The sequence below is a fragment of the Syzygium oleosum genome, unplaced genomic scaffold (genome assembly GCF_021117445.2).
Source record: "Syzygium oleosum isolate NSW1041296 unplaced genomic scaffold, Sole_v2.1 Sole_v2.29, whole genome shotgun sequence".
Classification (NCBI taxonomy): domain Eukaryota; kingdom Viridiplantae; phylum Streptophyta; class Magnoliopsida; order Myrtales; family Myrtaceae; genus Syzygium; species Syzygium oleosum.
The window spans coordinates 995,894-1,017,550 of record NW_026607513.1 but is presented as its reverse complement, the minus strand read 5'-3'; the positions used below and the strand labels follow the sequence as shown (position 1 = coordinate 1,017,550).

The 21,657-nt window shown below is 40.4% G+C and overlaps 5 protein-coding genes across 14 annotated transcripts in view; 3 read left to right on the top strand and 2 right to left on the bottom strand.

Moving 5' to 3' along the window:
• LOC115677882 (protein HEAT-STRESS-ASSOCIATED 32) overlaps nt 1-8,430 on the top strand; it is a 31,417-nt gene extending 22,987 nt beyond the window's left edge. For all 9 annotated transcript variants that reach the window (XR_008814705.1, XR_008814704.1, XR_008814701.1 and 6 more), the window contains one exon: nt 8,266-8,430. The gene's annotated coding sequence lies outside the window, so the exon portion shown is untranslated. The remainder of the gene's footprint in view (nt 1-8,265) is intronic.
• LOC115677883 (magnesium-chelatase subunit ChlD, chloroplastic-like) lies at nt 1,605-2,518 on the bottom strand. Its single transcript, XM_056303876.1, has 2 exons — nt 2,046-2,518; nt 1,605-1,959 (listed from the first exon to the last, which is right to left on the bottom strand). Exons 1-2 carry the CDS (start codon nt 2,223-2,225, stop codon nt 1,819-1,821), a joined length of 321 nt encoding a protein of 106 aa, XP_056159851.1. The 5' UTR covers nt 2,226-2,518; the 3' UTR covers nt 1,605-1,818.
• LOC115677789 (magnesium-chelatase subunit ChlD, chloroplastic-like) lies at nt 2,819-4,691 on the bottom strand. Its single transcript, XM_056303875.1, has 3 exons — nt 4,513-4,691; nt 4,322-4,445; nt 2,819-3,691 (listed from the first exon to the last, which is right to left on the bottom strand). Exons 1-3 carry the CDS (start codon nt 4,650-4,652, stop codon nt 3,542-3,544), a joined length of 414 nt encoding a protein of 137 aa, XP_056159850.1. The 5' UTR covers nt 4,653-4,691; the 3' UTR covers nt 2,819-3,541.
• Nucleotides 8,431-9,399: 969 nt separating the features above from the next.
• On the top strand, nt 9,400-11,703 carry LOC115677962 (uncharacterized). 2 transcript variants are annotated; one of them, XM_056303923.1, is made up of 3 exons: nt 9,400-10,270; nt 10,518-11,131; nt 11,276-11,703. In XM_056303923.1, the coding sequence occupies exons 1-3, from the start codon at nt 9,649-9,651 to the stop codon at nt 11,288-11,290; spliced, it is 1,251 nt and encodes a 416-aa protein (XP_056159898.1). In that variant the 5' UTR covers nt 9,400-9,648; the 3' UTR covers nt 11,291-11,703. The 2 variants fall into 2 exon arrangements, with proteins under 2 accessions (XP_056159898.1, XP_030457076.2); XM_030601216.2 differs by lacking the exon at nt 11,276-11,703 and having other exon boundaries at nt 9,401-10,270; nt 10,518-11,274.
• A 5,161-nt stretch (nt 11,704-16,864) lies between these two features.
• On the top strand, nt 16,865-19,297 carry LOC115677966 (anthocyanidin reductase ((2S)-flavan-3-ol-forming)). Its single transcript, XM_056303724.1, has 6 exons — nt 16,865-17,141; nt 17,665-17,831; nt 17,922-18,122; nt 18,217-18,376; nt 18,517-18,730; nt 18,847-19,297. Exons 1-6 carry the CDS (start codon nt 17,015-17,017, stop codon nt 18,989-18,991), a joined length of 1,014 nt encoding a protein of 337 aa, XP_056159699.1. The 5' UTR covers nt 16,865-17,014; the 3' UTR covers nt 18,992-19,297.
• Nucleotides 19,298-21,657: the final 2,360 nt, after the last annotated feature.

The following is a 21,657-nucleotide window of genomic DNA, read 5'->3' as shown; positions in this document are numbered from 1 at the left end:
TATACTGATTTACTCTAAAGTGTTAAAATATTCCATTTTATTCAATTAAGAGAAGATAATTGGAATCTTGTGGAATCCATTATTCCTGTCTAATAAAAGGAATATCCCTAATTTGGGGTAATCAAACGCCGCATTTTCGGGGAACTGATAGTTGAAAAACTGGTTGTTTTTCTACTCTTCTTAGTTCATTATCTGTTGCTTAAGTATCGGTTGGCCCAAAAAAAAAACGTTCGTGTTGGTAAATAAAAAGAAAAAAAATTAATTTTATCTACTTCATTTACAGTTTTAATGCCTTTTTTTTTAACTTGGAAAAAGCAAATTTTTTTTTGGGAAGGACCTCGATCATGCCCATTCCCATGTTGCTATTATTATTATTATTATTATTATTATTATTATTATTATTTCACCAACGCACAATTTTAGTATTAATTGATGAATGCAATTTTTTTGAGATGGAACCAAATGTCCAAATGGGAACATTTATCCTGAAATCACAGTATCATTTCGTGTTTGATAAGTAAGACCTCATGCATATTTCTTTATTATTCTTACCATTTCCTTTGCAAAGAAATACCCACATAGAAACGAGGTTCACCATGATATTAATTAATTAATGCAATTTTGTAGGGAGTGGAGACCGGTTCGGTCCGATTCCCGGGTGGATAAGGGGAATCAACGGGCGATTTCCGATTTTAATTTTTCGAAATCGATCTTTAGTGAGTGATTTTCGATTTGAAGATAGAAATCGCCCACTCAGTTCATGCTCACTCCTACGAACTCTACGGCCTCCCACGCCTAAAATAAGATGGGAAACTATCGTGCTGGAGACGTCTTGCGTAAACTTCTAGGAAATTTCGCGGTTGAAGTCAACTCAGATGGGTGGTTCAGTTTTAACCGCCGGGCATCACCAATCGCCAGAGACTACCACCAAGGGTTAGTGGGCTGTCTCATCGCTTTAAAGCCATTAGCTGACCCAAGAAAGAAGTACCATCTTCACTGTTTCCATTTTGTTTCCACCCATTTGAATTCCTTCCATACATGTGTGCTCACATATGCTTCTCCGAGAAAGCTCCGCGGCGACATATGCCGTTTTTTAGGGCTTTTTGAAGGTGGTAGTCCGATCTTAAACGAAGGAAACTCGCTTCACAGTAAAATACGCGGGAGAAAGAATTTGAGAGATCCTTGTTTGCTAATTTGAAATTTTTATGTTTTGTTGAAGAGCGAAAAGAGCACCCATTTGTCCTGCTTAAAAAATTATCCCATATGCTTGTCTTATACCTTTTGTCTTTCAATTCACCTACCTTGTTCTTGTAGCCAAACAATTCCATGAAGCATCGCATACAATTCCTAGAAACCGCCGAGCATTTTCGGAATTTTCGCTCGGGTCATATTTCGAGGGTAATTGCGTGAATTCGTTATACATGTTAGGTGTATAACATGTAATAGATAATGAAGGCTTGTAGACAAAATCCATGGTTGCGTACTTTGTATTATGAATTCACGTAATAGGCTTGGAGAAGAATTGGTCTTGCATATCTCCGCAGATGTAACTACAAATATCAACGCTACCAATAAATGATGCTTAATCATCCCCAACTTCCAAAAACTTAACGGGTAATTAACAGTGGATGGCAATTAGACTAAGCCACTAAGGAGTACAGAGAAGAAAACCAACTCGAAGCAAGCTTCCGCACCATGCATACAAACTTAGCAAAGAGCAAGATTTTCCATAAGATATTAAATAGGCGCACCAGTAACTTTTGCGAGCATGGGCTTTATATACCGGCCTCTATCCTCAGAAAATACAACATTCTTTGCTCAACCAGCCTTCCCTCGACGTCTCTGCGCTTGCTGAGCAAAGAAGAGGAGCTTCTCATCAACTAAACCACCTCCGGCATCAACAATGAACTCCTCAGGTATCTGTTCTTGCTGCTGTTCGTTCTCTTCATCATTCTCATCCTGGTCCCAAGGAGAATTGCATCTCTAGGTAAACCGATACGATAGTTTCGTCACAATTATGCAATGGTATAGAAAGAAAAACAGACCTCTTGATCTTCCTCTTCATTTTGCTCCTCCCCAGAACCCTGATTTTGTGGAGGAGGTGGTGGAGGAGGCTGTTGGTCCTTTTGTTCTGGTGGGTTCTCACTAACAATTGAACGAGGAAGGATCACAAGCTCCACCTGTATTCCACAGCATATTGCAGAAGAGTTTACACCTTGCTGCATAATGAAATTGCTGTGATAATTACGAGGGATGACTCATTCAATGTAATGCATATGCATTTGCAGATGGCAACATATTTAGGATCTTATAAATACTAACTCTGAGAAATAAGGTGTTATTTCTTCTGAAGTAAATATTATTTTGTGGGAGAACATCCTCATGATCTTGAGCTAAATAAGCTGTGGTACTCTTATCCATATGAAACAGAGAGTCTTATAAACCTCTACTACATGCATCATAAAAAACCAGAATGAACTCATGGAAGTGGACCGAAAATTGATGCCAGTGAGCCGAAATTAACAGTTGAAATGAGGAGAAGAATTTCTTGAACTTTTTAAGGCAATCTGATCTGCTTATGAAATGACCCATGGTCCGTCTGACATGGTGCTCATAAGTTCAAAAAATCAGAAATGGACGAAGTATTCTACGATAATGGATCTCAGAGAAACCAGGAAAACTGTGTGTTTCAGATGGATACTCAACAGCTTTTTTAAGGCCATCCACATTTCAGTAGGTGTGTAGTATAGCCACTGAGCAAGAAGGAACTCAACGGACAGCTAACTCCATAACTCTTTATCAGAACAGCCAAGTTCATATCTGATTTTACTTTCTAGGGAAAAGAAACTCGCATATCTGTTGATGCGAAGAGGCCAATAGTGCTTCACTCATTTATTTCTTGCTGCCGTTTGTGCTATAAAAGCCACATGATTTAGGTTCTTATTTTTCCTCCCCAGGGAAATGGAGTTTCTATGACAGCATCCAGCAACCTCCACCTACAACTACAAGTTTCCCGCATAAGTTTCTACAGCTTTTGTCCTTATTAGTTATCTGGATTGAGCACTTAATGCCATCTGCAACCTAAGCACAAGAAATGGCAAATTAATAAAGCAGAAAACTCAAAACCACAGGTTTTCTGAGAGGCATTACACATGCAAGAAAACTTGTCAAACGATTATACAACACAAAAATCATCAGTAGTTTCACAGCACACAAAGCCAATTTCTAAACAAGAAAAATACACATTTCTGAGGCTTCTAGCATGAGGAGGAATTAATTTCTTGCAAATCAGAAAAATGAGAAGGCATTAGAAGCCTTTGCCAAGTTTAACAGTTGAGAAGCTGCACTGCTAATTTGAGGAACTACAAGCATGGAAGAATCAGGCCATGCCCTTGTAGCCTAATGATATCACCGACTCTACTTGTTTAAGAAAAACAGAATCTACCAGAATTAGTGTCATAAAAGGTGAAGGACGAGGAGGAGGAGCTGGAAGCATACTCTATGGACCTTTACACTCTTTGTTTACACAAAGCCATCAGACTTAGAATCCAAAAATACAGAAATATAATAAGCTAACAAAGAGTCCAGATGTCAGAACCTGACAACCACCTCGAAAGGCTTCCATCACTAAGTACTTCAACTGCTCTCTACTGATTGTGACATCTTTCAGATACTCTCTAGCCAAAATGATCTAAATGTGACCCGAATACCAGTAGTTAATTAATAAGCATCTCATCTCAAAACATTGCTACTCAAATAAACAAAAATATCAGTACTAAAGAGTACGATGACAAATATGGCTTCACAATTGAGTAAAATAAGCACTGCTAGATCTAACAGGAGCTCATAAATTGGAGAAGAAATTTCATAAATCAATTATATCTACTTCGCAGATGATAAGTAAGTGAAAGTATGTCCAAGACCAACGCAGATTCAATAAATTAAACCACATCAAAAGTGTTTCCAAGATCGACACACAAAACAAAAAACAGACTATCAAGCAATCTTTGGTTGATGTCTATGCGAAGAAAATTCCATTTCTAGAGTTACATCTCAAAATATGAGATGCAAACATAACTTCTGAACTTTGCCACCAATTACAAGGTCAATTATCCGTAGGTCTTAGCATCTTCTATCCTAAAATCAATGTCGAAAGACTTGATGCATGACTTGTTCCACTGATTAATATCTCACATACATAAGAAAAAAATGAAATATACCCAACTTTACACATAAGTGCAGAAGGGGGGATAAAGAGATAAGTAAATATTTTAATCAACTAGGCAGAACTGCATGCAATGCTAGTTTATTGGATATTTACCTGAGTGTTTGCATAGTCTGTTTCCTCCTCCACCATCTTGAAAACCTCATTAGCATGCTCCTGGAACTTGGTTGCAATATCAACTGCAGCAACACGATCTTCAAAGCTCATAGGAAGATCTGCGCTGAAACAGAAGTGTGTCATTAGTGGACAAAGGAGGATAAGTTAGAGAACTAGAGCAGAGGGTTTACCTCAAATTTATGGCGATGCGGTCTAGAAGGTGTTCTCGCACAGCACCCTCCTCCGGGTTATAAGTAGCGATTAGAAGAGGGTTGCATGGATGTTTAAAGCTTGTTCCCTCTCTTTCCACTGTGTTAACTCCTTCAGTCATCGTTTGTCAGCAACAAATTGACCCAATTCATCTCCGCAGAAGTTTGCATAAGTTAATATTGTTGATGAAGCATTTTCAAGCTTTATTGATTTAAACATTTTTCTGCGCGCATGAATAAGAACATGGAGGTCAAACTGCTTAGATATCACCAACAACCATTAAACAGACTACAGTAACTTCCTTGCTGGAAACAAACAAGATGCTGTTAAAGCTGCAAATATATATTTACTTGCGAAACTAAGATGTTACAAGCATGAGCAACCAAGAGCAAGAACTGAACACGTTGATCTCCTAAATAGGTGGTTCAAAAAGCAGCATAAAAAACTGACAGCTTTCCCCTCCTAGTTCTCATTGCTAGTCAAGGACGAAATAATGATATGCACACCACAATTGGAAGAGCCATCACATTTTGTAGTGGAATTCCTAGATCATGGAGACGTAAACAACTTTGTAAATTGCAGACAGGTGATCAAAACCTTTACTACCAGAGTAGACTCCACCGCAGTCTATCCATTTCGAACAAATGTTGCTTGCAATTTACATGTGCCAGCACTTTACACATAGTTTTCTCAAGGAACATTGTGCTTGAAAGTGATATCCATTTGCAACCATTAATTGAGCAGTAATGCAGGGATCATAGGGTACTCCACCCCAGTAATGCCTCAATACATATACAATCTCAAGATCCAAACAAATCTCTTATGAAAGACCTGACCCGCAAAGGGGGACAGAAAGTTTACCCTGCAATCAGGTCGACAGCATTAGAGGATGTTGAGATCTCCATAGACTCCAGATTAGGGCATGAGAACGCAATGCAAGCCCGCATCGTCGCAACTACATCACTGCGAAAGCCAACCAATAAAACAAGAACCGAATCAGTGTCATAAAGCCATAAAAGTTTGACAAAGCTCTAGCACATGAACCGGAATTGACAGTGAGATCCAATCAGGATGGTCACAACTGAGTCACAAGTTCTACTCTTTCCTTAAAGGGTTAATGTACGAATCCTGAAACTCCCCAATTCACGAAAGATTGTCCATAAATGCTGATAAGCAGCATTTCCACTAGTCACAGCATACATTCCTTTTCGTAAATTTTAACTTCAAATTCATTGATCAAACAGTTCGCTTGCGGTAATTAGCTCGTGTATCAACTTTGGTCCTGATCGATAACGCCCAGATGAATACTGTCTCTAGCGTTTTCAGAAGATCAGTGCATCAACATCAACCGATCCTATCCACCTCGTGAAAAAACATCCAATATCCGAACCGCACAGTCCGAATCCATGATTGAGTCCTAACCTTTCCATCCTCAGAGATAGCCTAATGAGCTCAGGGCACTTGTTCAGCACCAATCCAACGAAACAGAGCAGAGCTCTCAGTGGAACCCTGAGCTTCAGACCCTCGGCAGCCCCCCACACCCTCCTCGAGGTCTCCCGCCACCCCTTGCACACTCTCGCCGCCGGGAGAAGCTCCGCCGGCGGCAGCCTCAGGACCTCCCACAAGCACCTAGCGGGCAACCCGCTGGTATCCAAATCAACCAATTTACTCGTCGAAGGAAAGCGCGCGGCGGAGGTGGGAGATCGGGTGGTGCGGGAGGAGGGGCAGTGGGCTGGGGAGGGCGGGCAGAGGAGAAGAGCGAGGACAGAATGAGGGCGAGGGCGGACGCGGAGACATGGATTTGGAGTGTCTCAGAGGGCGCAAGCTGGGTAAAAACCATTCATCGGTTCTTGGATCCTCCTACTTTCTGTTCTGAATAGGAGATTGTAAAGATGTGTGTACCTTGTCGGAAACTTCCTTTGTTACGGTATTCTGCTGTTCTGTGTGTTGTACCATTGGCTGTGACGCAACAAATATGATCAGAGTGTAACATTATCCTGTTTAATTTAGTAATAGCTTTCTCTCTTTCTCTCTCTCTCTCTCTCTGGCATTTCTTTTTAATCTCCTCGTGCGTGTTGGGGTTATAGCAGGGTTCTTTCAATTGTCTTCAGATTGGTTATATAATGTGTGGTAATGTGTTGATTTGCGAAAGTTAAATTTTGTCCATCTTGAAATCTCTCGGCTAAAACATTGAAGTATTGCAAGTTGGTCCATCTAAAACCACATCTTTTGTAACGAGAAATCAGTTGTGCTTTTACTTGTCCATCCTACGGTCTGCGAACACGGTGCATCACTTCGTAATTTGTACTGAAAGTGTCTAATTAACTGATGTTTACAGCTTAACTATGTTCTGCAATCGAAAGTGCAGAAGTAGTAGATAAGTTTGTCCATTAACATGGAAGAAGGAAAGCTTAATTTGAAAGACCACCCGGGGCCATCCAAGACGATGTCAGTCACCAAGTCTCTCTTCAGCTGTAAGTACGCCGGCCCTTTTCTCTTTTAATGGGTTTCTCCATTGTACGAAGGGCAGTCATTCCCAGAAGTCCGAAATCGATCCAAGGAGCTACTAGTGGCCCCTTTCATAAAATATCATGGGTGCCATCCACCAAGAAAGAATAAAAGTTTAGAGGTAGTTCTCTATGGTAGTTTTAGCCCACACTGGTTCGTGTTTCATGCGTTTTGTCGTATTATAATCAGACGCGTTTGCATGCTTTTGTCATTCGTTAACGCAACTGTTCACAAACATCTGCATGTGCACTTCTAGGCATAGAATGATTGGTCAGATCGCTTTTGTTCTTGTGGTTGACCGGTATAATTGTTCTACTCGATGGCGTCTGTTCTCTTATAACATTAGTGTCATTAGTAAGGGGCTGCCGCCGGATATTTTGTTCCTTTTACCTTTCCTGCGCCTGCATTTGGTGTGCCTATTTTGGTCTAACGGAGGTGGTACCTGTGCTTACCACGACTCAGATCAAGAATGATTACTGTCCGCCTTAGCACTAGAAGATCAACTGGGTTGGGACAACTAGCAGTTTAGATTAATCCAGCAACCTTGATCATCGGAAACTATTTTCTCCATTAACGAACGGCTGTTTTCTTGAGTAGAATGACTAGGTGGACTGCCCTACGGGGTCGTGCATGCTGCAACGTTTAATTGCGGATCAAGTGATCGAAGAACATGACAATTCTACTCTCTCCATACAAAAAAGAAGAGGAGGAATCTGGGTATGTGCTCCATCTATTCTTGATGGTAAGGAATCTATTACCCTCTACTTCTGATTGAGCAGAGGCTGGTTTCGTATACTCTACTTCTCTTGCTATTTAGACAAGATCTCCGAATCACTATAGTCCTTAAGATTGCGTATAAACTAACAAGGTAGGCCTAGTCTGCTCCTGATTAGTGCCGTTCGATGCGCGGAGACAAGAGTCTCCGAGCTTCCGTCTCATGCGTGAAAGAGTCGCATTCCAAATTCGACCGAGAAGATGGGACTGAGTCTAAGGGCGTTGAAACGTCGAGCGAGCCAACACAAGTTTGCCAATGAACAGACGACTACATCAATCAATCCGAAAGACGCAAACAAAAACGTTAGGCAGCTCGAGTGGGACTTCAACGATTAAGTAACACAAGAAAACAAACTTTAGTTCCGATGTGGTTATGGCGTAACCAGGTGACAACTAGAGACTGTTTTGGCTTTTGTAAGGGGGGGCCATGTCCGTGAGATGCTGACCAGCAGGTTGTTGGTGATCCTTTGGGTCTACGCTAAGCTGCTACCCCGTTTGTCGTTGATTTAGAATGTCCCCTTGTCACATGTTAAGGAATACCCCACTTAACGATGTATATGCACGTTCTACAATCAACTTGGTGAAAACACATTAGCCGTAATCGAGTTTATAGCTTCTATGTTGGTGCGAAAAACGAGCCACTGAACGCAATAATGCATGGCATGGAATAAGGAAATTAATTGGATGCCGTATCTACGTGATTCAGTCGGCGGGGATGTCACAGAGATTAAATTCTTGCTCTTAGTTACTCAAACACTTTCGGTATTCCTAATCACGTTCAATAATTAATATAACTTTTAGCCCTCATAATTTTTCATGAAATAATCTATTTATCTTATAAAGGGATTCGCAAAATCTTACCCGCAAACTTTTATACTAATTAAATTTCCTTATTATAATATAGTGATTGGATTCAAGATAGGAAAACCATTTTTTGAAAATCTACTCAAATTAGGAAAGCACTCGTTAGAAATCTAATTGGATTGGAATGGGTTTTATTTTTTTCTTTTTTTGACTGAGGATTGGGTTTTTTTTTTTTTTGGGGTCAAAGGATCGGATTTCCTTTACAAATTCAAACTCGAGGACATTTTTTACATGTGTAATTTGAGAGTCTCATAACACACTGTCCATCTAGTGTAAAGAAACGCTCAATGAAGCCAAGATGCTTCATTGGAATATAGCGAACGAATTATTCTCAGCATGGAGTTTTTTTATATAAGTTTGTCGACATGTACACGTGTCCACTTCTTAACCGCTAAGCCAACCCTGTGGTCGGAGAAAACAATTAGAATGATAATTGAATAGCAAAGCGAACATTCCCGCGGAGGATTTGGAATTCGAGAAAGTACACATTGTGCTTAGCTCATTTACAGTATTAAGTTAGTTCTACTTGATCTAAATCCGGCTTGGTATAGTACTGTGCACATACAGCCGATCTAGCCATATTAATCAATTCAATTGGAATGATGAACAGGTCATTCTCAATTGACACCAAATTTTCCATAAATGAACAGTGCTCGTTTGTAATCACCAAAAAATCATGACATCTATGTACACAAGTTTTTCTATAATAAGTTCCTCGTCTCTCTCAAAGGCTTTCTATATAAGCAGACGACATCCCTAAATGCTTGCTGGTCCTAACAAGGCATGTTTTTCCCTCCTTGCCCGGATCACATCTCTTTATTGCTTCAACTTGTGCACAGGGTGATGGCAAGCCAGGACTCTCTCACTCTGCCTTGCTCGACCCTTTCTGTATTTCAAGGTTTGGAATTGGAGTCGTGAAAGAGAAACGCCAAAAGAAGAGCACAAGAGCAGCGAGTGAGGGATCGACAAAGATGCCTGCAGTTTGGTTTGCCCTCAAGAGATCACTGGACTGCAAGTCAAATCATCGGTCGGATGCTCATGAACCAAGGCTGAGGAGCCTCAACAGCATCATCACAAGAAGGCCAAGGTGCGGCTGCTCGAAGTCGATATCGCATCTCCGAGATGTTGTTCATGGAAGCAAGAGGCACGCTCAGAAGCCACCAAGCTGTAGCCCAAGATCCATTGCCAGCAGCGAGTTCATCAACCCCATAACCCATGAAGTGGTCTTCAATAACTCGAAATGCGAAATTAAGATCATGGGTGTCGGAGGCAAAGTCGGTGGGAATCATAGCAGGAGCGATTCGAATTCATCGACTTTTGTCGGGACACTTCATCCTGGAACACCTGGTCCTAGGGGCCAGTACATGGTTCCAAGCAGTTACAGTTCCCCGAGGTCGATGAGTACTCCTTCGAGGAGGATTGGCAGCAGTTCGTCCACGTCTGTCAGTTGCAGAAGCGGCGGTTTCCCAAAGTCCAGGAGTATTGTAGGCCCTGATGCTCATGTTGGATCTTTGGTTCTCACGTGCCACAAGTGCGGCGAGCGATTCAAGAAGTTGGATGCTGTTGAAGCTCATCATCTCTCCAAACATGCTGGTAAATTACCTTGAGCCACATGATCATATCTGTTTCTGCACTGCCTTTGCAGTTTCTCATTCTCTGGTAGATAGATGTATAATCGTGTATTTAATTTGGGGTAGTCTGAATGAACTGGGGATTGAACTTCTGGTTTTAAGCTATCTGAGGATGGAAAATCAGCAAAGGACAGAACTGGGTGTGGTGAGGAGTCTCTTAACCTCAACTGTCAATTTGTTAATGTGATTGCAACTTTTTCTTTTTCCAGTAACTGAACTAAGTGATGGAGATTCATCCAAAAAAATAGTGGAAATAATTTGCCAAACAAGCTGGTTGAAGTCTGAGTACAGCAGCTGTGGACAGATTGAGAGAGTCTTGAAAGTCCACAACATGCAAAAGACCCTCGCCCGGTTTGAAGAATATCGAGAGATGGTCAAGATCAGAGCCAGCAAGTTATCCAAGAAGCACTCCCGTTGTTTGGCCGATGGAAATGAGCTCCTAAGATTCCACAGCACAATCGTGGCTTGCTCGCTCGGCGTCGGTTCTTCCGCCCTATGTAATCTCAACAATTGTGGTGTTTGTCGAATTTTGAGACACGGGTTTCCTTCGAAGAAGGAATTGGCTGGTGGTGCAGGGATATTCACTTCATCCACGAGCGCAAGAGCCATCGAATCAATTAAATTAGGTGAAGGAGATGAGTGCCTCAGGAAGGCTCTGCTGGTTTGCAGAGTAATTGCTGGGAGAGTCCACAAGCCTCTAGAAAACATTCATGAAATGGCGAGCCAATCTGGGTTCGACTCATTGGCCGGGAAAGTGGGTCAGTTCTCAAGCATCGAAGAACTTTATATATGGAATCCGAAAGCTCTCTTGCCTTGCTTTGTGGTAATTTGCAAACCCTGAAACGAAATTGAAGTGGGGGCTATAAAAGAAAATTCTTCCAGTTTCCAGTCGTATATGGTTCTTCTGCAACATTTGTCATTCTTCTTCCTATAGATGCAATAATAATATTGACTCTATTCTTATCAGGTTCATCAACACTAAACGGTTCTTCACTTTCGCTGTTCTTCTGTGCTTGAGAAGTTGTCTTCCGGTACCGAGTATTGTCAAGTATAACCAAAGACTGTTTGAATAAGTAGGTTTCTATTAGGAGAACAAAAGCAAGCCCGACTGCAAAAATTTTGTCAGCTTGAATATGTTTGTACAAAATTTAGAACATAAAGCTCTCATGATAATCGCGAAATTAAGCAACTTAATGGATGAACAATTTAATATACATAATCCACGAAGATCTTTGGGGTATTAGAGTATGTAATGTCCTGAGTCGATGCAGAGTTCTGTTTCTTGCATTAACTGCCGTATCTTTGGTCGTCGGATGAGCCTTTCTGTCCAGTCTGGAAATTGTTGGCCTCCTGTTTTAGGTGAAGTATTCATTTATATCATCGATCTTCTCTCTCTGCCTGTGATGCCACGCTACTTACCTTTCGATACACTATGAAAGATGAATTGCACTTCCGTGGAAAAGAACATGGTCGACGTGTTATGCTTCTGCACCGTCGTCAACGGTTAAGTTAAATCGACCTTATAATTTATCAGCAAGTGCTTTAGGCAATACCTTTTATAAGGATTGCGCGTGAACTTCAGTAGATCGTGCTGTGACTCATAGTTGCTACATCGGCAGCGCCTTCGAAATTCGCAAACCGGCCCTGACTAAAGGCGACCATCAGCAAGTGGCGTACTTAAAAAGTTCGATTGGCCATCCATCTGGATGGAAAATGTTGATCACCGAGGATTGTAACGGAGGGGAAACTCCAAGAGGTTGTGAATGCATTTAAAGATGGTTTCTTTCAGTGGACCCGCTCGGCATGTGCCCTCGACTTTGCAAATGCTGAAAGGTCTTTCGGCAATGTCCATGCTAAAAGATAGAGAGGGAGGGACCATCTTATCCCGATATATAAGCTAGTAAGGAGAAGAGAGAAGCAAGAGCAGTTCGGATATTTAATGGCAATACCCATCTCTCTCTCTCTCTCTCTCTCTCTCTCTATAGTTGTTTGTGCCAACTGTGAATTCTTTGCCTCTTATTTGCTGTCATTTTCATGTCATCTGTCTGAGTTTCTAGCTGTGCATGTTCCCTTCTTAATTCCTTCCCTTTCAAACAGTGATGAAGAGCTCTGCTTCATTGCATGGAATATGTCCTAGAATATGAAGACCTGATAAATGGGCCATAAGACAAGGCAAATGTTGAGGAACTATGATGGATAGTTAGCATTTGGATCACAATACAGCTCAAACTTCCAAGCTCCATAAGGAACTAACAAAAAATAATAATTTCGATTTTCAAAATATTTATTACACAAGAAAAAAATGGTGCATTGAAAACTATAAATATTTAGGCATAAATGTTTTGCGACTAACAAATTAGAAGTAAAGAGACAGCTTTTTATCATTAATAACTTTTCATCGTAAGAACCGCTTTTCCTCATTAACTAACTTTGCCTCTAGGTAAAGGTCAAATCACTTCAACGAGTGGCTCATTCTAAACATACCGATTCTAATTAAAAAAAGTATATATTCAAATGCTTGTCGAATCATAAAGACAAGGAGCATCAACTTTTAAATTCATGACAATTTGATATTTCAATCAATCACTAGCATCATCTTGCCATCTCCCGTTACATCAATTGCAATTTACAACCTAACAATGCAATTATAATGAACGTTTGGGGTTCATGTTAGGTTTCAGTTTGCAAAACTTTACAAAATCGGCAAGTATTTCGCCTATTCTCCTCTATAACTTGAAGTAAACTACAAAAATCAACAAAAGGAAAAATTCTGTTTGACTTTGATTTTGGCCTAATTGGAGTCGTATGGGTTTCGGTTTCTCTTGAACACCCCCAGCACTACTTCAACTAATAGAACACCCTTAGCAGAATGTTCATGTTGTGGGATTATCAAGATCACATCATTAAAGGGGTTGAAAATCACATATTTTTTAAGCTACTGCCAATTGAGGCCCTAGGATTTTATTTGTTTATTTATGTAATTTTTTTTCCCTTTCAACATATCTTGAGTTGGGCTTCAGCTAAATCGGATTTGGGAGGCTTGATTTAGGCCTGGATGTGAATTTGACGAGCCCGCTTACATATCTCAAGTCCGCTTCGAACCCAAGTTGGGTCCTCGAATGGGTATTCTAGAATTGTCTCAGATGCATTTACTAGATCACGTGCATATTTGAATTGTACTGTTTTAAAGTTCACATTGAATAAATTAACAATTTGGTGACGATATTGCACCTTGAATTAGAGTTCAAAGATTATTTGTGCTATTTTCTCACTTGTTTTCGTCACTCTAAATATTTATGTATTAATGCATAGGGCAAAGTAAAAAACAGTAATAATCTCCATCAGAGTCAAGACCATAATCGTAATTATTTTGACGACAACATCACCATCAAAAGGTGTCATTTTTATGCTTTAACTATAGTGCCAAAGACAAAATTGTGGACAAGAAGCCAAAGACCATGAGATGAAGACACGTGGCTACTTCTGGAATATCTGCTTCTTGTTGATCCAAATAATTGGGCTCGCAACGTCACTTCACTTGGTAAACCTCGAACTTATCAAAAATCTCGCTAACTTTGTAGATTAAGCGAAATGTGAGCTTAAATGCGAGAAGGTAGTCCAAACACGAGACTGTTTTTCTGTTTTTGGCATTTGAAAGCGTGCGAATCAGAGACTTCACATTGAAAACTAATTTGAAATGTCACAGCATGTTGCAGAAATAAAAGAGCTCATCAGAAGCAAAGATTGGAAAAAGGTTTTAGAAGGAAAAAAAAAATCAATTTCAGGAGAGAAAATCCGGACCAAAATTGGGCCGAAAGAAAGAAATTCTTAGGACCAAGTTGGGTCAACATCTTGGGTTTGGCTCATTCGCTCTCATCACTGTATAATAACGCCAATATTAGTTGAAGGGACGCTGATAGATATCGGCCTGATTCCAAAAGAAGCATCGATTTTATCTTGAGTAATAATTTTGGTTCAAATTTTTTTTTGTCTCATAAAAGTCATAAACTTTCACTTAAATGTCAAATATGGCCTAAAAAATTTGAAAATTTGGCATCACAATAGCCAGATTTGAGACTCAAGTAAAAGTTTATACTTTTTATTGAGACAAAAAAAAGTTCGGGCCATAATTTTCACTCAAAGTAAAGTTGGTGTTTTTTATGGAATTAGTCAGATAAATATCAGCATGCGTATTTAAAATATTTTTCCACATTACAGAAGTATAGGACCATCTATCTATTTATCCAATAATTTATTTATTTATATTCTTTTCTAGAAAAGGTATCTTAAAAATATTGCATTTAGGTGCATTGTCATATCAGCACGAAAAAAGCATCCTCCTGCTGAGAAGCTCACCTAACATGAAGTTGTTCACGTGATGCTCCTCTACCCGGTTGAGTCGACAACTACCCACCTTGCATTGCAACAAAAACCCTAAGCTTCACCCTTTTGTGCATGCTGTGCTATATTTACTTTCTGTTTTTTATCCCCAGCTAAGTATGGAGATCAGTTGATTACATATCAATACATCATTAGTGTGCATACGAGAACTTAGTAATAATAGATGGATGATGCCAAATGCATCTGCGGAAGGGAAAGTTTGAGTTGTGAATCCAAATCGCCTACACAAATTTCGAAAAAAAAAATGATTGTAGATAAGATAATTTGTCCCGGACGACGTCCTCGAAAAATGCAAATATGACTATTCTTTGAATCTGTTTCGCCAAAAGGGTGATGAAATATTTTTTAAGAATATGGATGGATGGATGGATATGAATCGATAAATAATGTGAATGGTCTTTTATTGATTTTGGATAGGAAAATTATTGAGAAGGAATTTAAAAGAACGACATTGGAAACAATCGTTGCCAGTGATGTAAAATGCAAGAGGATATAGCAAAAGGATAAATTTGCATAAGATGTTGGGTTCTTTGATTGATTGGAGGCGTTTACAAAGAATACACTTGGGTATCTATATCACTCTATAGACGATTACATACAACGGTTATTAAATTTGAATAAAGAAATAATTTCCTAATCCTATTGGGGGTTGCAAGACCTTACACAATCTCATATTATCTAGCAACACTTATAATCAAGACGCTATAAAAATCCTAAAATAGTGGTACGGCCAAACAATTATGTTTTTGTGCCGATTGCTCATTATCGATGACTTTGTCAATCAACTTCCTAAGTCTTGATGATGGCTCTCGTCAATAACTTTCATGTCGTGTGTTGTCAATTGTTCTGTTCATTGACAACTTTTTGTTTTCGCCAAATTCTGCTTGCATCGACTAAGTCTGTCACTTGTCAATAATAACAAAAAGTTGGTCGTTTTTAGCCGTTAATATAATCATTTAAAAAGAATATGTGGGGTCAATGAGAAAATTGCAATACGATCGAACTGAGCCGAATGAACAATCTAATACTTATGCTCCATTTGTTTCACGGAAAACAATTTTCTCCTTTTCTGGCGTTTGGTTCGCTTAGGAAAATGAGTTAACGGAAAACCCATACTTAAGTTCAATAAAATGATTTCCTCTTTAAAAAATAAAAAATCATTTTCCAAGACTAGGTCTCCGGCGCCCCGGCTTGGATCCATTGAGGCTAGGCCCGCGACCCCAGTGCCTATAGCCGATCCCTGGTGCCCGCGCTTGGGTTCATCAAGGCAGAGCCCGAAACCTTGGTGCCTGTGCTTAATGCCTCAACACTCGGGCCTAGGGAGATCCCGGTACTTGAGATAAGATCCCCAACACCCTGACCCAAGTCCACAAAGGCTGTGCTCGAGTCTATTGAGGCCGGGCACGGGTCCCTAGTGCCCACGCTTAGGTCCATCTAGGCCGCACGCGGGACCCAAGTGCTCGTGCCTCAATCCTAGCACCTGGGTCTGGTTCCATCAAGGCCGAACTTGGGACTCTAGTGCCCATACTCAGTTCCTTGACTGCCAATGCACAGGTTATTAGCGTTCGAATAGTGTATGTTTATCTAAGAAAATTAAATCAGATTTTTTATGCCAAACAACGGAAAAATATTTTCTAATTCAATTTCAAGTTTTAGCCAAATACTGAAAAATAATTCCTTAAAATTAATTTTCAGAAATATTTTTTTTGTGAAACAAATTGAGTTTTAAATTCATTTGTTTTTTTGAATGAGAAGCTGGATGATCTTGTCAAACTATATTGAAATCTGAACTCCATATAATCTCTAAGTCCGTTTAAGCTCTTACATAGCTTGACCCGGGTACAGTGGACACTCAGCACTTAAATTCCCAACCTTAATAATTAGGTGCAGTCCAATAAAAAATCAAACTGTGACGTCACTTTGATGTAGACAGTCCATGTCTGCATCTGATATCTAGTTTTTATTATTCTTCTCTTTTTTGTCAGCAAAAAAAGGAATTCAGTTCAATTCATTAAGGTTTAAATCTCAATGCATGGGAGAGCTTTGAGTTGTAGGTGAATGTACGGGAGAAGTCACGTGCTCACCTTCTTCCCTCAGGTTAGATGGGGGAAGAGCATGAGAAGGACACAACCCACTCGCCTACTTAAGAAAACCGAACTCACCCCAAGAATTACTGCCCAATACCCACCATTGGAGATTCTTCTCCTTCTACTTCTGCTGCTGTTGCTGTTTGTTTTGCCTTCAAGGGCATCCAAAAGTCCACAGAGAGAGAGAGAGAGAGAGAGAGAGAGAGAGAGAGAGAGAGATGGCTACCGAGATTGTGGGGAACAAGAAGGCGTGTGTCATTGGAGGGACAGGTTTCGTGGCTTCTTTGCTGGTCAAGCTTTTGCTTGAGAAGGGCTATGCTGTGAATACCACTGTCAGGGACCCAGGTTGATCTCTCTCTTTTTTACTTTTTCTCCTGAAAAACGTATGAAAATCAAGTATTTTCTCCATCTGCTTGGTCTGTTGGTACAGGGGAATGCTCTGTTTTTGTGGCATATTCATTCCTTGATTGCTGATTAGTTCAAGCCTCCCATTTGTTTGGGAAAATGCCTATACCCTGCGAAACGAGGGAAAATTTCATTTCGCTCCCTTCAAACTATTGCCAATTTAACCATAGATGAAACCAAGTTCTTGCATTTAGCTCAATATGAACAACCCGACTCGGGTTGTCAATACTCTAGTGTGCATTGCGCATGATCAAGGAGGATGGCAAACATAATAAAAATTGGAAGCAACGTGGTTCCGACTTTAAAGGCTGCGTTTTAGTAATTTGGTAGTGCTCACAGAGAACTGAAGTATGCTCATACTCCAGCAACATGACATGTCTTGATTGCGTGGAAGCTGCGGAACTAATGAATTAGGCGCTGAAGTTGGAACGGTTCGTTGATTTGCTATTTTACATTGTTGCAGATAATCAAAAGAGGGTGTGCCATCTCCATGAGCTCCAGAACCTGGGTGACCTCAAGATTTTCAGGGCGGATCTCACTGATGAATCGAGCTTCGATGCTCCTATAGCTGGCTGCGACTTCGTCTTCCATGTCGCGACCCCGGTCAACTTTGCTTCCCAAGACCCCGAGGTATGTAATAAGTGCATAATTTGGGGCTTACTGGAATTTCCAATGAGACGTTTTATTGGTTCTGAAACAGCATTTGCTCTGATTTTACAGAATGACATGATCAAGCCGGCAATCCAGGGAGTCCTGAATGTCCTCAAAGCCTGTGCTAAAGCGAAGACGGTGAAACGCGTCGTGTTGACTTCATCAGCAGCTGCAGTTTCAATCAACAATATTCAGGAAACGGGTTTGGTCATGGATGAGAAGAACTGGACAGACGCCGAGTTCTTGACCGCTGTGAAGCCGCCTACCTGGGTAAAATCAGTTGGCCATAGATGCAGATTTGACTTTTGAGCTGTTGAAGAAGACAAATTGAAATAGATGGGCCTTTCAATTTCACTATTTTCAGGGGTACCCTGCTTCCAAGATGCTGGCGGAGAAGGCAGCGTGGAAATTCGCGGAGGAAAATGATATCGAACTTATAACTGTCATCCCAACCCTCATGGCTGGCCGCTCTCTCACTCTGGATGTCCCCAGCAGTGTCTGTCTCGCAATGTCTCTGCTAACAGGTCCGAAACCGTCCACAGTACTATAAGTTCGCTCACTTGGGAGGCCGGACAGGACCGATCCCATGTCGGAACAAAACTAATCACAGAAAAGCACAAGAGAAGCGTGCTTGTCCTAATGCCTCTGATATTTCTTTTTACAGGAAACGAGTTCTTGATGAACGGCCTGAAAGGCATGCAAATGCTGTCGGGTTCTATTTCCATCGCGCATGTTGAGGACGTCTGCCGCGCCCACATTTTCGTGGCTGAGAAGGAATCTGCTTCTGGGCGATACATCTGCTGCGCTGCTAACACCAGTGTTCCAGAACTCGCAAAGTTCCTGAACAAAAGATACCCGCAATACAAAGCCCCAACAGAGTAAGTCACTACCAATGTTGATCAAAACTTTCTGGTATATTTGTATGCACAGGTTCTGGACATCCAATGATCCAATCTGGTTGTCGTTCTGATTTTGGGCCGATTGCCGCATGCAGATTCGGGGATCTCCCATCCAGGCCCAAGTTGATAATCTCTTCAGAGAAGCTAATCAAGGAGGGCTTCACCTACAAGTACAGCATTGAGGACATCTATGACCAATCTGTCGAATACTTCAAGGAGAAGGGACTGTTGCAGGTGTAGTAATTTCTGTCGGCACTGCGGTTTCTGCATAAATCAAAGCAATGCTTGACCGGGAAGATGATGAAAGAATAACAGGTCATTGAGATCTATCAGTGAGCTTGTTCTAATTGAATGATGCATGGATATGAATCGAAAAGTGTAGCTCTTGCATCTTTCTTAAACCATGAACTGGGGGAGATTGCAACAAGTCATCTTTTAGTTATCCCCGAATGTTTGCTTTAGTGGCTGCGAACTTAATAAATGATGCCACGTTTCAAAATGGGACTCTTTACTAAATGCAATGTATCTGTTGGTTCTGTCAGAGAAGTTGAGTTACCTCTACTGCATCCGTGAGCTTAGTTTGTCACTTTATCTTTCGTGGTAATCGACAATGACACGATATGTGTAACCACGATAATATGCATCCTGATTCAGAACTTTGTGAATAACCTCCGAAAATCAAACACAATGAGAGGAGACACAATATGAAATGAAATGAATCACATGCGAAATTATAGAAAATCCCCTTTAAGATCAAACAATTCTATCGAATTGAGTATGCTTATACGTGTGATAGCATCTACTATACCAGGAATATCAATGAACCATATTATCGCAATTGCTCCAATTATCCTGTTTTAGAATTTAGAGTTTAGGGTTTATCAGAATAAGTAGGCCCAACAAATTCGAAGCTAATTCCTAAACCATCGATTATTTCCTGAAAGCGATGTCCTAGCGTCTAGCAGGTTGATGAATTGGTAGCTCCAAGTTCTAAGTTCTGCTTGCATAAACATAAAGGCGCAAAAAGAGATCAAGTAAAAGTCCAGCTCTGTCAATCCCACAGGCCCTCCCTTTCTGTGCATTCCTGCCTGAGATCCACCGCATTATTTTGCATCTATCTATATAGTTTGGACAAAAGGCTTCGGACAATCTCAGCACATTTCAATCTTTTATGAGGTCCAATGTCTTCCAAGTCCTAACTACAGTGCTGGATTCAATTCTTCTCATTAGTACTGAAGTGACATTACAATCTTTCGAAGTATAGGGAGGGCCGTTGTGGGATAGAGAAGTCCAAAAGATTAGAGGGAGCCCATGAAGATGGCCAATGATGTTCTTAAAGGCCCACCTTTTGGGATTTAGGCCGACCATAAGCAATCATAGAGCTCAGTTGGGCAGCGGGCCGTAGATCTTATTGTGGTCTCTAGGCTCCCTCCTAAGCGAACCATGTGGCGCCACGTGAGACATACTAAATCACTGATTGTGATTTGCACGATTCGGCTAGGTGAAAAAGTTTCGAGAACCAACCTCCTAAAAAGCATAATATGCCTTCCCACAAGTGTGAACCATGCGAAGGACAGGGTAAAATGACAAATTATACTTCAAGTTTATATAAATGAAACATATGAAGATCGAGGTGACCATGGCTTGGCGGCGTGGATGGGCTGCGCCATTCCCGATCAACCAAAAGGGCAACATGGGCAGGCCTAGGCTAAAATTCCGTTCTTGAACCAAGACCTACCCACTTTAGGCCGCCCAATCAATGTTACGTGGAGCAGTGAATAACTTTTCATCATTGGGATTGTGATAGGACGTTGTGTAGTAGGGGTGTCCATTGGTCTAGTCCAACGCAGGAATCGGATCAGATCGTATCAAATCGGCTAGTTCCAGGGAGTTAATTTGGGAATCAGTCGGTATCCCAATTCTTGGAGAGGAACAGGACCGATTGGACCAAACCTGCAGAACCCACCCAAAGAATATTAGTTTTTGAATTTTTTTCTTCAGTAAGGGCAAAAAGTACATATTATTTGTGGGAGTAATCTCTTCAACTACTAGTAACTTCCCGTGATTAGTAATTTCGTCATACGCTAAAGAAACGTTCAATATATTTAGGAACTTTTGAGAAATAAAATAAAAATTTAAAAAAATTTAGGTTTATTTACACTGATATGACATTCATAGCAAATAATAGACATAATAATATGTGAAAATATATGGATTTATTACTGTGATTCACTAAACAGTAAATAAGATATAGCAAATTCCTTGAATTTCATATCATGTCCTATCTAATTCTATCATGACTAAAAATCCAGACGACCAAACGCAGCCTAAGATTTTACCTAATCAAAGTCCAGGCAATAGATAGAGATGTGCTGGGATTCATATGTGCTATAGATGCAATTTAGTATCTAAGAACAACTAGTCAAAGTCCAAGCTCATGTATTGTATGTGCAAATTTGTATCTAAGATTAAGTAGCCAAATTCCGGGCTGTTGAAAATATGTCTGAAGTTTGAGTCCAAAAAGAAAACTTTTTAAATTTAAATAGGTTTCCTATTTGAGTAGTTACCAAGTTTGAGCAGGTTTCTTTTTTTGAATCCAACTCTTGTCTATATATAAGAAGTGTGGCTTCCTGTGAAGAGTATCGAATGGCGATTTCTTCGTGAATTACACCCCGAGAGTTTTTAGTGTTGAATCAAATTAAATCTTGTAAGTAAGATTTGTGAATTCTTTCGTGAGAGTGAGAGATAATTTCATGAGTAATTGTAAGGCTAAATACTGTGTGCGGTTATTAGTGTAATTAGGGGGCTGAGAAACACTGAAAATATTTGAATGACTTGAGTGTGGTTGTAATATTTGTTATATCGCTTGATCTATGTTGGAATTTTTTGCTGCTATCCCCGTAGAT

What these genes read in the sequence shown, in the direction of transcription:
- LOC115677962 (XM_030601216.2), top strand. Translation starts at nt 9,649, where the DNA reads ATGCCTGCAGTTTGGTTTGCCCTCAAGAGATCACTGGACTGCAAGTCA. An exon ending in TCATCTCTCCAAACATGCTG is followed by an intron (nt 10,271 to 10,517) that starts GTAAATTACCTT and finishes TTCTTTTTCCAG; the next exon opens with TAACTGAACTAAGTGATGGA.
- LOC115677883 (XM_056303876.1), bottom strand. Translation starts at nt 2,225, where the DNA reads ATGCAGCAAGGTGTAAACTCTTCTGCAATATGCTGTGGAATACAGGTG. An exon ending in ATGAAGAGGAAGATCAAGAG is followed by an intron (nt 1,960 to 2,045) that starts GTCTGTTTTTCT and finishes CCTTGGGACCAG; the next exon opens with GATGAGAATGATGAAGAGAA.
- LOC115677966 (XM_056303724.1), top strand. Translation starts at nt 17,015, where the DNA reads ATGGCTACCGAGATTGTGGGGAACAAGAAGGCGTGTGTCATTGGAGGG. An exon ending in CTGTGAAGCCGCCTACCTGG is followed by an intron (nt 18,123 to 18,216) that starts GTAAAATCAGTT and finishes CACTATTTTCAG; the next exon opens with GGGTACCCTGCTTCCAAGAT. An exon ending in CAATACAAAGCCCCAACAGA is followed by an intron (nt 18,731 to 18,846) that starts GTAAGTCACTAC and finishes TGCCGCATGCAG; the next exon opens with ATTCGGGGATCTCCCATCCA.
- LOC115677789 (XM_056303875.1), bottom strand. Translation starts at nt 4,652, where the DNA reads ATGACTGAAGGAGTTAACACAGTGGAAAGAGAGGGAACAAGCTTTAAA. An exon ending in CGCATCGCCATAAATTTGAG is followed by an intron (nt 4,446 to 4,512) that starts GTAAACCCTCTG and finishes CTTCTGTTTCAG; the next exon opens with CGCAGATCTTCCTATGAGCT. An exon ending in CAGACTATGCAAACACTCAG is followed by an intron (nt 3,692 to 4,321) that starts GTAAATATCCAA and finishes GGTCACATTTAG; the next exon opens with ATCATTTTGGCTAGAGAGTA.